The 19,081-nt window shown below is 31.3% G+C and overlaps 1 protein-coding gene across 4 annotated transcripts in view; it reads right to left on the bottom strand.

Annotated features, from left to right (window-relative positions):
• Window positions 1-19,081, bottom strand: part of LOC100168581 (monocarboxylate transporter 2) — a 374,360-nt gene that overhangs the window by 87,525 nt on the left and 267,754 nt on the right. Inside the window, exons 1-2 of one of the 4 annotated variants that reach the window (XM_001947682.5) lie at window positions 4,407-5,777; window positions 2,288-2,751 (exon numbers count right to left, since the gene is read on the bottom strand). The exons of the other annotated variants lie outside the window; for them this stretch is intronic. Coding sequence (XP_001947717.2) covers window positions 2,288-2,552 — 265 coding nt within the window. The 5' untranslated portion in view covers window positions 2,553-2,751; window positions 4,407-5,777. Of the gene's footprint in view, window positions 1-2,287; window positions 2,752-4,406; window positions 5,778-19,081 lie in introns of those variants that run through there. 4 annotated transcript variants of the gene reach the window in all.

Here is a 19,081-nt window from a genome sequence, read left to right as displayed (position 1 = left end):
AAATCGTGCAGATAGTTGCTCGGACGATACAATCATCGATTATCTCGTGAGGAAATCTGCAGCAGTAGACCACGGTCTGTACTTAATCGCTCGCATATCGCATATATAATACGCTGTAATGTTGTATATTATATGCATGTTGATATCCTACACGATCGATAACGATTTAAAGATAAAACACGAGTCACTTGTATGGTATAATATATCCCTATAATGTGTGCGTCCGATGCACAAGCCGCAACATAAAAACTAGGTGCAGTTTTAAGCGATTTCACCGTCTCTATATTATAATAATAATAATAATATATTGTGTAATAATATTAATACGTATGATTTAATTTTAAATTTATTTTACATCGATAAGTCTTATACGATATTTATACCTATTTAGAATAATAATTACTGTTGATCAATAGATGAGTAAGTACTTAGTACATAATATATATAATATATTTTAACAAACATTTTTTTTCGAATCCACGACCAATATTTCATAACGATAATTACTGCAGTTCATTTTCGATAACGTTCCAAAACGGTATATTAATATTATTGGCAGTTTTGTAGGATTCTAGTTATGTAATAAATTTTTTTTAAATATATATACAGAATATCCAACCTAACCACCTACTAGAACTTATACATGCCTACTAAAAAATAAAACAATTGTTATTTTTTCAAAACCGTGGTAGGTAAAATAATAAATTAAACAATTAATCAACTCTCAACTCCTAATTAGTAATCACTATTAACGCAGTATTACATGATAAATAATTCTGTATGGAGCCGTCCGAGAAACCAATTGTGTTACTTTTCGGGATTTCTCGAATGTAATTACTCTCTTTCTAGGATTTAAAAGTTAAAAGTACATATATATAATGTGTATTATATGTGTAGCATATAGTAGAGGGTTGTCAGACAATAAGTCACGTAACATGGAAGAAGGGGTGGGTTTCAGAGATCCGGGACGAAGTTTGTTGTTTCATGTATGCCTCGCTGAGAGCTCCCCGATAGTTCAAATCGATTGTAAATTTTCAGCTAAGTACATCGAGTCGGCCATTATTGACGTTTCATCGCAAATGCGCCGTCGAATGATGACTGGATCAGACACACATCACCACTGAGGAAAATCCTAGAATACGAGCGACTAAATTCCTAAAAACCAGACCAAATCCGAACAGCGAGTTTCTGTGTAAGAGCTGCAGACTTTAGAACTCAGCGTAATTATAGTAAGAACCGAAAAATTGTCAGTGCTTGTAAAATGTCGGATATCCGAAATCCAGATTTATACATATTTTAATAACATTTTTATCTAATCGGGTAGTTACGCTGCTTCCGGACTCATTTTGTTCACGATTCAGATACATAGTTACTAGCCGTAAAATTGTTTAAGATCACTCAAACACATGCTTTGTAAAAGGGTCTTATAAGTTATAAGTTATATTAACCATGAATTAGAACCTAATATGCAATACACTCATTAAATATATACACAAACAATGATCGATAGGCGAGTCGCGATTGATGAATTAATTACAACAGCTAATAATATGTGTACCAAATACATAATATTTTTGTGGTGGTAAAAAGCCAAAAAAAAAAAACGTAAGAAATTAAGCTAATAAGATATATAAAAAAAACCAATATGAAATATGTTGAAAAATTAATGGAATGACTTGATGGATTGGTAATAATGCAAACGCTACAATATCTTTATCACCGGACTTCCTAATAACATTTAACTAGTAGGTTATCAATACCATCTATGCCTAAGATTTATGTAAATATAATATAGTAAAATATTATGCTAAAATATTCAATGAATTTAGAAACATTTACCAAACTATCATTAAGTGAAAGTGAAGCATCTTCTAATTTTATAATATACCTACGTATTGAATGAATAGTTACTTTTTATGACCTATCTATAGTTAATTAATTTGTGTATGTATTCCTTTCAAATAAACCCATGGAGTTTTTAATACATTTTAACTCATTTTTCGTTTAAGTGAAAAATCACAGATTTCATGAAATTATCAACGTGTTGTGCCATGCAGACATTGGACATCTAGCCTCTACGTTACATTAGTTTGTATATGCCACGGAACAATGTGCATTTTACTCGTTTCTATAAAATGCAATATTACGCGAAAATATACAATAATATTAAATTGTACTCAAAACATATTTTGTTACAAGTACCAAGTCGGGTTGGACGAGCGTTTTTGTAAATTTAGGTACCTAGTTAATATATTATTATATTATGTTATACGTGTGCGAAGCTAACCTGCCGATCCGAATGAGGCGTGAGGGAAATTGCGCGCGACAATCGGCAGCATGACACCGGAGGACATGTGCAACCCTTGGTTGAGGACGTGCACAGCAAACGACACGGCCACGACAATCCATCCCCATCCACCTTCCGGGTAGTAGTGCTGCTTGAGAGTGGGAACTTCGGTTTTTACCACCACCGGGCACAGGACTTCGCTGCAACTGGGCAGGTCGCTGCATGTCGCCAGCCCCGAGTCCAAGTCTGCTTCCATGTGTGCCATTTCGTCGCCACTGTACGATCACTGCCGTTGCTTATATCACTATATTATGTACTACCGTCGTCGTTGGTCGGTCGGTCGGTCGGCCGATCGGTCGCCACTAGTCCGCCACTGATTCTGCGTGGCGGCCGACTATGCGGGCCGTTCGTTTTCGTCACCACTGCCGCCACCGCCCCTGCAGCTGTCGCTGGACGACGACCGACTGCAATACGGATCATAGTGATTACCGGGATTCGGCGGGGGGGGGGGGGATACACAATTAAGTATATTAAGAAGAATGAAAAAATTTAAGGCATAAAAAAAATTCTCAAAGTTAAACAAGTGTCTATGAAAACACGAAATCAAACGATCGAATTTTGATAATAATATGATGATATAATATTAATATTATAGGTCAACTATACATACGTCAGAAAAATTAGCAAATATTTTTTTGCTTATATCGCGATTGTTTACGTTTACGATAATCGTTCTTATGCGTCGTAAGGCTCGCACGTGAGTTATTGAAACGCATGGTTTTTTATTTTCCATATTATAGTAATTTCTTACGGATTTTTTTTTATGCCATACATTTCTTCAGTAATATTTTAGTATATAAACCATCATCTAGAATGGTCATAATAATTTATATTTATGAATTAAATATAGAGTTCGTTCTAGCCGACTGCTAAATATAGGTGTGACGTGTGCACGACCCGAACGCTACGAAACTTGGGGATTGATCTGTTTTCAGCTAACCGAATTTATGAATCAAAAGAAACTCGACCCAGGAGGCGTGTATTCAATCGCAATTATTGTTATCCTCTTGCGCCCCAACCTGAGCGGTCATCGTTACATCCGCAAAACCTGTTTATCGGTTTTTTACACGTTATTTATTATGTACGAGGCTGATTTTCAAAACAAAAAAAAATTAACGAATTAACTCATCATTGCTTAAATACAGGGTACACACAGTATCGACATGATTTTACCCGAACAACAAGAAATATATCATACAGCAATGAAATACATAAAAAAAATGGACTATCTATATTATTTAACCAAAATCTTGATAAAATTAACTATTTGTCATGCCTAAAAGTTCATTTCAGAATACCTAAAGGTACTTCTACACTATATAGGCATGGTAATGGAAAGTTCGTATCACCTTGATCATATCATGTTTTTTTAACGTTTGTTTGATACTTACATTACGAACTACACATAGGATTTCTCTTTTATATGATACAGTGAATTTATTATTTAAACGAGAAAATTAATTTAAAATTATTGATATGATTTTCTTTATAAAAAATTTCAGATATAATACTATTTAAAAGTAATATAGGTAATAAGTTTAAATGAACTATTAAAGCATTAATAACTTAATGATGAAGATATTTAAAATAAAATTAAAGATATTTTAACGAATTACACGATTTCAAAATGAGCTCATAAAAGTATACAGGCACGGTAAAAGATGAAAATTAACAAACGTTCCGATTGCAAAAAAACACTGTAACATGATATTTTCAAAAACTCTTTACTCGGGCAAATTTGGTGTTATGGATTCGAATGTAACAAAAAATGGGACCCGGTTTCTTGGTGAGACGATCGAAAAAAAAAATTAAATATTGGTCATCGGTTTGATGGTGATCTAGAAAGGACGAACGGCAAAGAAATGAAACCGGATTTGAGTTGGAATATGACCCGAACGCATTAAGTCGAAAAAGTAAAAAAAAACGAGATGGGTGCCTATATCGAAATCGGTTTCAAATCCGCAGCAGACGGTATCGCGTGCACACGCCGTCGACAGACACCACGTCCTATGACATTATTATGAAGACGAAACAATTCCGGATATGGTCTGTGGATTACCTCATGGACGCGGAAGCTGTGCCCGCTACGCCTGTATAGCTGAAAACTGGTAATTGTCGGCACTAGATCGAAATATTGTAATATGTTTTCTTCCGAAATCGCGCGATCGGATGTTAAAACCTTGACGACTCTCGCGCACGTGCCATCGTCAGATATCGCTATCGTATACTTAGGTGTGTGTATATAAATATATGTATATAATACAATATGTATATATTATATATGTATATAAAACAGTGCAAAGAGGAAAACCGACAGACGGCACACAATGACGAGCGTAAAAAATGTCCACCGCGGACGCGCACTGGTGACCGTCAGGGCGAACGCGACGGCACTGTAATCGAGACTGGAGTGTTGCTCACTGGTTGCGAGCTTCGAACGGCGGCGGCGGCGGCTGCGATCGCGGCGGCCGCGACGGCGGCACAACCCTCCCTCACCATCGCGGCGCGGTGGGCATTATAATAATAAAAATAATAATAATGATAAATATTATGGTTTTGTACGAGCTTGATTCCTGTTGGATGGGGAGTGGCCAAGTGTGTGATAATTTTTAATTATCGGGTGTCTTGGTCTTGCATCGTGTCTCCGTATCAGTGGCATGTAATATTATTTAAATAGACAGGAGGGTCGGGGGCGTACCCCCTACGATTAAGAATATTAAATTGATTTTTTTCAATACCTAGTAATAAAATCAATTTTTCATTTTATTTATAATGCTTATTCGACAATTTAAAAAAAAATCTAGGCTCAACCGTGGGGGGATCCACCCATATCCTCACAACCCACTAAAATACGACACTGCCTCGAGTGTGCGTGTGAGTGTGTGCCCGTGCAGTTTAATGTTACAATAATGTTGTGTATGTGCAGCGTTTATCATAATAATATTTTACTATATATTATGGCTATTGTGTGTATATGTGCGTGCGTGTAATGATATGCGTCACGAAACGCTTTTCTGGTTTTTATGTTTTCACGATTTGGCGTTTTAACCGTTGCACGACGGCCGAGTGTGTGGAGGCACCACGCGCAGACTTAAGAAGTCAAAGTTCAAAGTTAGTTAATGCAATATTATGCCGAAGACACGTCGAGAGCTGCGATTTGGCTCGACCGCGAGTAGGTCGCTTGGAAGTCCGTCATGATAATTCGTAATAATATAGATAATAACGGCAGCTGATAACATTCGCTCGAATAGGTATAACCTATTATAGTTGTTTTGTAGTTACGAAAGCTTTGCGAATCAACGTTATAAGTACCCATAAATGCGGTTGAAACTTAAATGATTGATAACTCTGATAACAATAATATATGCATTACAATAATACAATATGTTCTTCTAAACGCTATAAACGATACTATATAATATAATAATATGACTGTTAGCCAAAAACTAAACCACAGTGGCGAGAATTGGCTAACAAATGGTTATATAGTTAATAATCGTAAATTATAATAGTTTTAAGGTATATTCAACATAAATAGGTACCATTGCCATTAATTATTATTATGATATTAAAGCATGGTTATTTGGCATAAAATCAATCTCAACGTGCGCATATTGCAACTGTGCCGTTATAATAATTTATATTTTATCGGTACTATAATTATGTTACTTTTTCAATGTCATCGTGAAGTCATGAATATTACTCATACGCAACCAGAGACGGATACAAAAAGATATCTATAAAAAGGCCTTCTAAGGCCTTACACTTTATGTGTAAGGGCTGAAGAACTGCCTCAATGGCTCAATATACAATTTTGAAGATTTATATTCGTTTATATTAGTTAATATTTATACAAAAGGTGTAGGTACGGTAGCTGGTAGTTGTAATACTTTAAATTCATTCAAATTACCTACCCACAATACTTAATTTTATATTGAATATGGTTTATCAATTTTTTTAAGCCAATAAGTATTTTATTTATTTATAACTATCAACATTTATACAACTAAATATTTTGTGTATCTAGATCACCTCTTTTTTTCATTACCTAGGTACTTAGATCCGCCCCGCGATACTTATACTATGACCATGACTCAATAGACACATTATAGAAAATATAAATAATTCAATAAATTATGCCTACAATATAATCGTTTATAATATAGATAATACCCACAACCCACCGTTTTAACAAAATATTTAACGACTTAGATACATTTTATACTTTTTAGGATGAATGCATTTTTGCAGTATATACCGAAACTCGATAGAAATGAAAAAATAAATATTATTATCTTCAATCGCGTTTGTAATAACGTAATAATTATCAGTATTATAATCAAATAATAGTCAATAAGTTATATAATTATAATTCGCCAGTCACCGATACCGTAAAATTTCATAACACCTATTGATTAGGTGTTAATGTTTTAATTTGAATATAAACACGAAAGTCACGCATTCAAAATCTATGATGAATATATAATATATGACTGGAATAGGAAGTCCTTTTAATTTTTTATGAAATCGTTTGTGGATAGGCCGTATACAATTGTATGAAAATGTACCAGGTGATAAACAATGGTACCTATAATTATTAGTATAAAATATTTTTTTTCTTGTTCAAACTGCATAAGAATTATTTGCAATATTATATCTGAAAATAATATCAAAGATTAAAATTTAATAAAAATGTACAATTTAATTCCTTGTCAAAAACAACGTGTTTTGGAGTAATAAATTACGAATGGAATTTTTTAGAATATCGAAAATAATATTATGTGATACAGGACTGTAAATAGGTTTAATTTATTTATATATTAACTATACCTTTAAAAATCTGAAAATCTTTCATGTATTTACCAATTGCCTCACTTTAGAATATTATGAGAATATTTTGTCATAGGTATATAAAACAATAGGTACTAATATGTTAAAGATGAAATGTTAATTATTGTTGACTGTATTTAAATTAGACACTGACCGTAACGAACTTTAACCCCGAGGTTAAAGGTCCCAAATGGGGCATGTGCGTGTATGGCCATCAGAAATCCTTATAATTGACGCCAAAAACAACAAGGTAATAAATAGCGGATAATAATAAAAACCAAAAATTATAAAGCGGATTTGACCCCATTTGGACTTAGTAATTTCTTTTTTAGCTACTTATATCTAATAATGTACACGAAAGTGGTAATTTTTATAGTGACCTCGAACGATGATGACTGAAAATAAAATAAAAATACGAGTACCTACATAAACAGCAGACTGCTGTTGTTTTAACAAATAGGTTTCGGTATTTTATTTATTATAAACATGCATTAACTCTTTTTAATTTGACATAATTATCATATTATTATATTATTATATAATGATCGATTTTTTTTTTCAAAATAATATTTATAAATTTTACCATCCATATACTTACACCATTGTAAAAAGTATAATAATGAAGACATAAAATCGTCCAACTTTTATTTATGTACCAACATTTTATAACGATATAGGTACATTTATTACCTATAATCCGTGCATGTTAATATTGTTTTCTTTAATGTGCACATGTAAGTCGTTTTGTCGAGTTCGTATAGGTAGGTATAGGAGGTATCTAACGAGAGTTTATATGCAAATAATTAATACGAGTAGTAGTCTGCTATAATGATTGTTTAAATTAGCATGCGGTAAGCGCTAAGGATATTATACGTCATATGAGGGGACCTGGACGGCGTGATTTAAGCACAGAGAAAATAAATATAATTATTAGCAATTTGTCTATTCCGTATCTGAAAGCCGAATTACCATACATAATTGTGATGCATTAGACGTGTTTGTTAGTTTTAGAAGAAAATCAAACAGCCGTGGGCTGGCTGCTTCTATATACGCCAGCGTGCGTACGTCATCATTCGTATATACATTTTAATGTCTCCGCCCCATATGTCCGTCACGAGAAAATAAGTACAGCGTATAATGAAATAATATGCCTTACAGGGTAAATAATAATAATAAAAACGTAATAACAGGTACCGATGCACCATATTGTGTGTACCTATATAAATTCTATTTCTTGAAAAAACAGTGTAATAACTAACCATATATGTCTGCTAATTACAGACGTTTAGATATTTTTAAACAAATATATTATTTATTCGAATATTATATTATGACCAAGAGTCAAACTTATGTATACGTCATGATAATATTATATAGCGTACGAAGGAATTAATCCACCATTGTGATTTATGTCGTTCTTATACATAGTATAATAATATTATAATCGTACGAGATATGAAAAGTTTTGATATTAATAAAATATAATATACTGTCTAAAAAACACACAAAAAAAAAACAAAAAATGCGCGTACACATACGACGCTGTTATTAAATAAAAATACAATATTATGATATACCGCGGTCCGCGGTATATATTATGTGCTATCGTACGAGAAAAACACAAGTGCCAGTATACGGGTTAGAAAAACGAGATCGCAAAAAACCGAGACTCACATTTAGATTTTCGGATTGACGGTTGGCGACACGTCGGGAGACGATCGGTTAATACTTGTCAAGGATTTTTATACAACCCTATCGTCTCATAATATATTATCCTGAAACTCGACGAAAACTATGGTTTGTTTAATTTCCCGTTGCATTAATGCCCGAGCGTACTATATATTATCTATGGAGGTATTTTTAATTAAATTCCACGAGCACGTGCACGGAGGGCATTCCACAAAACGAGAATTTATTCTCTATATTACTACCTTATACCCAACGGAAGCACAATATTATTTTCTACTTCTTCTATCGACACGGTTACTTAACTAAACGGAAACGTAACCGCATGAATGATAATTCCGAAAACGTAATACCCTTTGTTTGTTTGTATAAAATATATTCTTTTAATTTTTTTTTTATTCGATACGTATACGGTGACGATGTCCTACAACAACACGATATGTTAATATAGTTTGTGTGTGGGATTTGTTTTTCATCTCTCTGGACACTTTAGGCTGTGTAGTTCTTAGAGTTTCGTTTAATTGTCGTAATAATATAAATTCTTAACACGTCAAGTAAATACTACTAATTGTTACTATTAGGTACTAATAATATTTAAAGTATAGGCAATTTAATGAGTCTTATGGCAGGTATCGATAACTATTATAATATTTATAGGTAGGTACCGATTAGTTGTACTTGTAGTGAACATATTTAAATACACATGACGCGTGTTACCAGTTATAATAGTTATGCGTTGAATAATGCTGTTAAATGTATTTAAAACCAAAAACGTTTACCTATAAAATTGATATTAATTTATTATTTAATTAGGTAAATATAGGTACGAAAATAGGTGATTGTTCCAAAAATGTAATAATAATATTGTTATGCGCTTAACACTAATACATATACGTTTTTAAATTCCAAATTTATTTTGATAAAAATCAATAAAAACAACTTAAAAATAAAAACATTTCATAAAATAAAAAATACCTTATACACGGTCGGGCTGAAATTTCTACGATCCATCGGTATAGCGATAAAAAAGCCAATCACTCACCTGGAAAAAAAAAGAGGAAAAATGTCAAAACTTATATATTGTTATAATAACCATAGCACATTGTTCGAAAACAAATAGCATAAAAAATGTAAAAACATGATATCAAATTATTTTCACATAATATAATGTTGTCGGTAAGAAAGGTTTATATATTAATAAAATACGAATAAATTCTAAAAGGAGAGTATAATGTGAGCATACACAAGCACCGGACCGTTTATTTGTATGTGCGAGTTATAATACAGTTTCAACTTTCAGCGTTTTCCATATGCTGTTGATTTGTTGGTCCGTTTTTGGTTTTGGCACCAAAGAAGTTTTGCTAAAAACCAACGAAATTCTGTCCTTTACACATAGCCTGCTGGTGGCTTATGTGCGACGTATACGATATTATAATAAATTGTGCACTGCTGTTATTATATGCAAGCAGACACTCCTATTTCGAACACCGATAAGTCACATGACCACGATAGATAAAATACGTAATGCGTTTATATCATATTGTATATGCTCGTTTCTTATTTTATTTTCTACCTCAGTCCTGCCACTAGATCATAATAATAATAATAATAATAATAATAATATTAACAATGATACTATAAAATTATAGAGTACGACACAGTCCAACTAACCACTACCATGGTCCTTTTACATAATAGAAAAAGTAGTAGGCATTTTTATTTTTATTTTCGTAGTTATTATTTATGAACTGGAATTGGCGCCAACGAGCCTAGCGCAAAAGTTCCGTTTCCTTGGTCGGATACACGTATTGTACAATTTTAGGGATGTTTTTAACGATTCTTATCTCCCCCAACCGCAATGACAATTCGCAGACACCAAACTGTATTTATTATTTTATGTTATGTGAATACGCTTATTTTCTGGTTGCCATTTTTTTGACAAACTCATAACTTTGCTTTTTTATTTCTTAAGTAACACGCATTCGACGAAATTGATGTTTGAACAACAACAATCTGGATTTATTTTTGTGCTTGTAAATATATATATATATATATATATATGCATGAAAATGTCAATTGAATTAAACAAATTTATGTGTAAAGTTAACATCCAGCTGAGATTATCCCTATATTCCCTGGATATGTAAGTTTTCAAAAAAATCAGACAACCTGTAGTATAATAATATGGTATATATATAAAAAAAATATATACGACATTGTGATTTTAATTTTATAATTAAAAAGACGTTTGAAATTATTTACAAATTAATGACACTATAATTGCTACATATTTGTACATATTTTTTAACAGTATTTAAATTTGTTAATCTATAAAAAAATATAAGTTGTACGATGCAAGTATTATGCTAACAGCCATCAATATATCTAGTTTTTATATTTTTAACATAAAAACACGTTCAAAGTTAATGAGGTCCATAGATGTATAAGATTTATTGTAATTGTATTTTAAACAAATTTAATTTGGTCAAAGCTTAAAAATATATATTATGTTTAAAAACGAAAAAGTCCGTACCTATGTTACATATTATAATATTAGTACGAGTATAACATAAATGCATTAATTATGCTCCTAATTAAAAAAAAAACTAAAAATAACCTCTATGGACCAGTTTAGTTTTTACATGGAAATACTTTGGGCATAAATTAATTACAATGATTGTACAAGTGCATTTTAAAAATATAGCTGCAAGTCACGAATTGCATATTAAATAATTGCACCTGATTAATGTATGTTTAATTGGTGAGTCCGTAAAAAGCAACACATTTTACTTTACGTTAAGTGATGTCTATAGATTTAACAGAAATGTGATTTACAATACATTTTAAAACTGTATAATGAACTATTATACAAGGTTTCGAATGAGCATTTTAATTATAATATCGTCTCATTCGTAGGACTTAATTAATTTAAATAGATTTATCTATGAGTGTATTATGCATACGCAACTATATACGCGAAACGGTATTTATGTTCCTACGATGAAAATCAAACGGATTTATACGATATTAGATTGGTATAGGTACCTATATAATTTACTCGTTGTGTTTACTCTCGAGTTCAAACTTCGGTTGGATTTACCTAGTCATTAAGGAGCAGGCTATGTAATATATTATTTGCAATTTCTTGGCACTAAATTATCATTATTTCATCTGGGATCGGAAAAAGTAAACACGTGCGATGATCTGTCAGTTTTTAACACTAACTCATACACCGATAACTTATAGTGTCTTCATTAAGGCTAAAGCCTATTAAAACTGACAGTTTATATACAAGTCGCTAATGATAAAAATTTGCAAACCACGTTGTTTCACTTAGACCGGCATAAAAAGAAACCAAAAGATTACTCGTGCCGCGAAAATGTTGCATCACGAGAAAAAGATCTACTAACTGCGGCAGCGGTCGATTATTAATGTGATTCTAAAAATATGATGTCTCTATTTCCAGTTTTAACCTAATAATAAACAAATACTAAACTAAATAACATGTTTCGAGGAAGAACATGACACTTAGCTAGATATATGTCAACAAAATGCAATGTGTACGGTAGTTCAGAAAATATTATTCAAATTGTTCTGCAAAGCTGACACTCAGCCAACAAAATGTACTTCAGCTTGAATAATGTATCATACAAAATTCCTTTAAAATATTATAATAGGTAATATATCATAATACGAACGTATATTTATTGGCCAATAGCGATAATGTAGATACAAAATATATTTTAAAAACGTATAGGTACACATTACATAGTTATAATTTAATGTAAAACTAAGTATATGTATAATATTATGTATTTTCGACAGTACCACCACTATAGCAGTACCTACTATACCTATATAGTTATATGCTACAACGTAAAAGCAACCAATAATAACTTTGATATGGATAATAATATTAAATAGTTAATTAAACACACAATCATTAAAAAAATAAATTGATTTTTATGATACCGAGGCATTAGGTAGGTATAATACCTACCGCTTATAGGGCCGTTCAAGGTAGTCTAAAGTTAAACAACTATTTAGTTGATTAAAAATGTACATTAAATGAATCTATTTTCAAATGAACGTCTAATAACATACTGTATTTGAAATGACTCGCCGTATACGAATATGATACTATTATGCGTGTGTTTTTTAAATAATCCAATTCACAAAAACCGAGATATTATTATTACAATATGAATGGTTAAAATCACATTACTCTGCCATTACCCATCTTATTAAAATATTATGTGTCTATGTGTACACCAAAATGGTGAACCTGCAGTAGTACGCGTAGATAATAATAATATGTAATTGTATATTTTTTAATATTTATATTTTTTATAGATAGCTTTGAGCGTATTACATAGGTAAAACTTTGTGCGTTTTAATTAACTGTGGGGACTGCCTATAACAATCTCGACCCGCCACATCGAAAAAAAATACGTACCTAATGTATAACCTGACGTTTATTTGCATAAATATTTTTTAAACAAATATAATATGATGGTTTTTAAATCTTTTTTGGTTGTATATTTAATATTTTAATTGATAATAATAATATATTATTGTGTCCTTCCAATAATTTATTATTCTACATGAGGCCTACCTGACATGAGATGTAGTATACATCAAATGATAATTATTACCGTGAGTATAAAATACACTGGCCAATTTATAAGTACGAATTAATTTGAATATTAATTTATTCAATTATAAATATGATTTAAACTGAGCTGAGAGTTTAGGAGAAAAACGGTAAATCAATTAATTTACCAACTTCATAAAAAAAAGTATAAAAATATGCTTAGCTGTGAATAGGTAAAACTAAATGAGAAATAGAATGAAGAAACCTCGGAGCTTCACACAACCGCTGCCGTTAATATTAAAAAATAAATACAATTGAATATTACGGTTTTTATTTTGGCACTTGCTTGGCTAAACGCCAAAGAAAAAGTGACAAATTAACATAGTTTGTTATTCCACGGAAACAATAACTTTCAAAAACACTCCGAATAGAGTGGAGTAGAGTTTTGTTTTGTTTTGTTCTATTATATTATTTTTTTATTATCCTTTGAAAACATACACACGAGTTTCCATTAAAAGCGTTTTCCGGTGACGAAGCGCGTAGACGAAAAAAAAAAATTGTCATCCGTTCAAAACTGGTTTTTTTGGTTTTTATAATTTTATACGGATAACGATGAGAATATTATTCGTGTGCCCAAATCCCTTTGCTTTGACAAAACAGTTAACATCTGACTGACGTGTGGGAATTCAAAAATCTTTGTACGCCGATCACGCAGATTGCATTAACATAACCCGTTAAGTTTTAATTACTAATCAACTATATTGAACACGCAATCCAAAATCACTATTGGCTGTATAGTTATTGTACTGCCTCAATTGATTTTAACGTTAAGTAATTATAATTATACACACATTAAAATTAAATTCTAACCACATGACCACGTACATAATATAATAATATATGATAATATAATATTTGTCCGTTATTATTATTCGTGTATAATAAATAATGTTATACTATGGTGATGAGACGCTTTCGATTTCTATATTCGAGCGACTTTTCTGTAATCATCACTAGAAATAATTTAGCTGTTAATGTGATCGTTACTTTTTACAATAACGCGTATTAAATAAACAAATCTGACATTATGATATAGATATCAGATTGCATGAGAAAATATTAACATTATTATTCAATAAAACTTATTCAATATCACACATCACTCTTTTATTACATGTTTTTATCATTGTAATGTAGATGGTAAGTACCTATAACGCGAAATCAGTTGATTGAAGTCGAACTGTTTTATAATATTTATTATTTTAAATTACAGTTGTAAGATTTCACATCACTCGGATAATAAGCACTTGCATATAGGTAAGAGTTGCATCACACAAAAATAAAGTATGAACACTGCAACAGTTACGATCTCTGAAGTCTGAACAGGCTAGTTCAATAATAGACTGAATCACTGCCTTGCAGTAGTTTTTGATAAAATATTAAATCGTTGAAACCTACGTATCTAAAACCTGTAAAATTAAATTCTAGTTGTAGCGTGTACACGTAACTGTAATGGTTTCATAAAATCAATGCACACACGCTATTTGAATTAAGTTTGATACTTTATGTTATTATAATAATATGTATTTATTGTACCACTATATTTATAAATAAATAGTGGTTTTATAAAGTAATAAAAATATGAACTTCTTCTGCAATTACACACTACGTTATTATATTATGCTTTATAGGTCGTTCTCGCATGTAACACGTTTATTATTTTTAATTCGAGTAGGTAGATATAGGAATCACAATATTATGTTGTTTAAATAATTGATTAAACAATATTATCTCATCGATGACGTTTGTCTGAGCGTTTCAGCGTACTTTTCAGTAGGCCTGGGACATGACGAACAACTACGCATTGGGTTTGACTTGAAATACAAAAATTAAAGCGATTATTTATGAAAATATTATGTATTTCACATGATATACGGAACGATGAATAATATATTATCATTGTTAAAATATAAATTAGGTTCTTTGACATAAAGAATACTTAAGCATATTGTATTATTATTATATAGGTACCCGTATAATATGTATCGGACGTGGTTTTTTTTCATCATCGTATGGTAAATAATAATAATATATTGCGTACAACATAACAGAGATAGTATTTATATTGGACGTGATCGGTTAGGTTCTGTTCTCTCACCATAATATTTAGAATTTAGATGCCGAAACCGAAAACATTTACATACGATATTAAATAATAACTCACGGTAAGTATAGGCACACGCACATACAACACATGTCAGAAATGTTTTTTTCTCCCGTATGTAGGTGATAGGTTTGGTAGCTAGTAATATGAACTGCGACTGAAATCGTAGATCCGAACAATTTCACGATATTTGCGCGTACAGAATAACTCGTCTGACTATGTCGCCTGTGTACGATTGTAATAATATTACAAATCGTAATATTGTTAAATGCGTACATTGAAATAATACGAAATTATGCTCGAAAATCATCCACTGCAGCTCGACCGTAATAATGGCCGACGGCTGCTGCAGACAAGGCGCAATAATTATGTTATGGTCGACAAGCGATGGCAATATGTCTGATCGTCTTCGTATTTTACTGTATCTCCAGCTCGCAACCGAAGTCCCACGAAAGATTAGCAAATATATTATTATATACGCGGCGTGCCAGTAATATAATATTTAATATAGGTATTATTTTATAATGACTTCAATGATAATAATAACAAAAACGCGTCAAACCCGCCACTATAATATTATATAACCGCTTCGCGACGATTACGCTGATGGTGTCGGGGGGAGGCACATCCTCGGGGGTCCCATTAATCCCATCCGTTATTATTACGAACCCTATCCGTCACACTCGGTGTGTATGTATTATATACACACATACAAAAATAATAATATAATATAAACCGTCGTCGTCGTCGATGGCATCCTACTTCCACCCTCCACACGCCATCAACAACCCCCGACCACCAAACTGTACTATAGCACGCGACACCCACGCCACTTCACCCATTCGCCGCGCAGAGTCCGCTTGCGTGTTCGCGGCGGATTTATTGGCCACTCGAAATCCCTCAGTATAAAACGCCAAAGATCGCAACGGCCAATGCACTATATATTATAGCTGTTTTGCGATGCGGTGGAAAAAAAATTCTCGTTAACAAAATATTAGAAGCGAATATTACAACATTAATATCTCGGGGCGTGTATTATAAATGCATTGTTCACTGCTGCTGATAAATTATAATAATAGTATAAGTGTGTATGTGTGTGTGTATGCACTATACAGGGTGTTGCAAATGTCAATTATTTATCATAAGCGAGAGCGTGGTGTTTGCAGGGTTATAGATGTTAAAATAATATTTGCAATTTTTTAGTCCAGAACGATAATGAACATATACGTAAAGTAATTTACTGTGATTATTATGTAAGTTTCAAATAACGCTCCGTTTCAGTATATAATTTCCAACCATATTACTCAGATCCATTATAATTTAAGTTATTATTATAAGCAGAACATTTCACTCAAACAACTACAACTGTCCGAGTTTTAGTTAAGTAATTAATGATTTTGATTTTTAATCAAAATGACTGTAGTAAAATATATTAGCTTTTACCATTTTCTAGCATCAAAATGGTTGAAATTTTTTTTTAATGATCAAACTACTGTATATTGCATTATATTTTTGGTTGTAAAATCAGAAATTTCTGGAAGGCTAAGACACGATGTAAACTCGTAAAGTTGACTTAGATTTCAGTAAATTCATAGTACTATCGTGGTTAGTATATACATTATTGAACTGATGAATCTATTTATACAGATCGCTAATATATTTTTAGAAATGCCGGAATTGTGTTTGAAAATAGAGATAAATTTGATATTTAGGGACATTAATTTGGACAAGTGAAAAATGCAGCTTTCAAATTTATATATATTTTTAACTATCTTGTCGAAAATAAATATTATATTTTTACGCTATACTCAAATTCACAGCATTAAAAAAAACAAAATAAAAACGACATGTACAGGAACACGGTATGAGATACATCCTGTACAAATATAAATATATTTTATGAGTTTACGAATCAGATGGATCGGTATTTTTATCGACTATATAATAATATAAATCATAAGAACAGCCGTTAGTGTTGGTTATGCTGGACGTTGGTGTTTGATAATGGGTTGGGGGGGGGGGGGGGTTGACCGTCGATTTTACGCACACAAATGGCTTAATGTTTTTTTTTTCTCAATATAATCTATAAATTTGTCCGATACGATCTATAATATTTATGGAGTTTTATACTTTAATCACCTTTAAAAATTAATCGATTTTATATAATAATAATAAAATAAGTACTTTATGTATACACACACCATAAAACAACAATTATTATTATGATACTTTATTCGATCGAATATGTGGATACAATGCAATTTATATTAATTATATTTACTACGGAGGTATGTGCAGTATTCAGTGCATGTGCTATATAAATAGAATATATATTTAAACCTTAAATCTAAATTGAACTAAATATTATACTTATAAAATATGCAATGTTCGTAAACTAAACGATTCAAAATTGTCTTTATAAGCTATCTCTTAACGTAAAATGTAATTAGCTTTTTCGTTATAAATATTAATTTAACTAATGGAAACGTTTATTTTAATTAAAAAGTACATAAACTAGGCATGTAGGCAGAAATATTATAATTAACGACTAAATATTTTTATTAAAAAATATATTTTACATAACGCGCGGTAGTGATATTAAAACCAGGTATTATAAAACATCAACATGAATACGTCATTATTATAAAATATAAATTAGGATAATAAAATTGTTTATGGTCCATAATACCATATAATGTGATGTGATTAATAACTTTTATAGAAACCTAAGTCATTTTGTCTTCATTATACGTTTTACCATTGATTATACATAGTATAATTAACTATGTATAATCAATGGTTTTACCTAATCATAATATACGTAGGTGTTAGTAAAACAAGAAAGAATTTTTCGTTAAATATATAATAGATTCATATCTTTTTTTATCTAAAACAATAGTTAATTTGTATTTTATAAATTAAGATCATATTATCAAATATCAATGGTAACCTGCGTAAATAATTACAACACAATACATACTTGACGATTTTACATAAAAAAGGAAGTGTGCTTATACATTACATTTTTGATAAAATGGCATGTGTATTATATAGGACATTATTTAAATTAATTTGTTCGATCATTTAATAATTAAGAACACATTATTTAGATTTCCTTCACGTCACTCACAAAAATATAAGTTCCACAAATTAAAAAGCCAACTCACAAAATCGTAAATGGAATGATGTAAAAACGAAATGTGGACATGATCCGAGCACATAGTAATATGTTTGGAGTAGGGTGTTTTGTTAAGTAGGCCATTCGAGTATATAGGGTTAGGGTTTTTTTTTTTGAAATTGATATGGGTACCAAATAAAATGTTTAACTGAAAAACAGTAAACAATTACATTTTGAAAACCAGTGGCGCCAAAATCAATTTTTTTTTCATACATTTATATTGCAGCAGACACCAATGCCATTAGCAATATTTGCGTTGAAATGTCAACAAATATGCCTCAC

Source organism: Acyrthosiphon pisum, chromosome A2 (genome assembly GCF_005508785.2).
Source record: "Acyrthosiphon pisum isolate AL4f chromosome A2, pea_aphid_22Mar2018_4r6ur, whole genome shotgun sequence".
Lineage (NCBI taxonomy): Eukaryota > Metazoa > Arthropoda > Insecta > Hemiptera > Aphididae > Acyrthosiphon > Acyrthosiphon pisum.
Note: the sequence above shows the minus strand (reverse complement) of the source record. Positions and strands in the feature narration are given on the sequence as shown.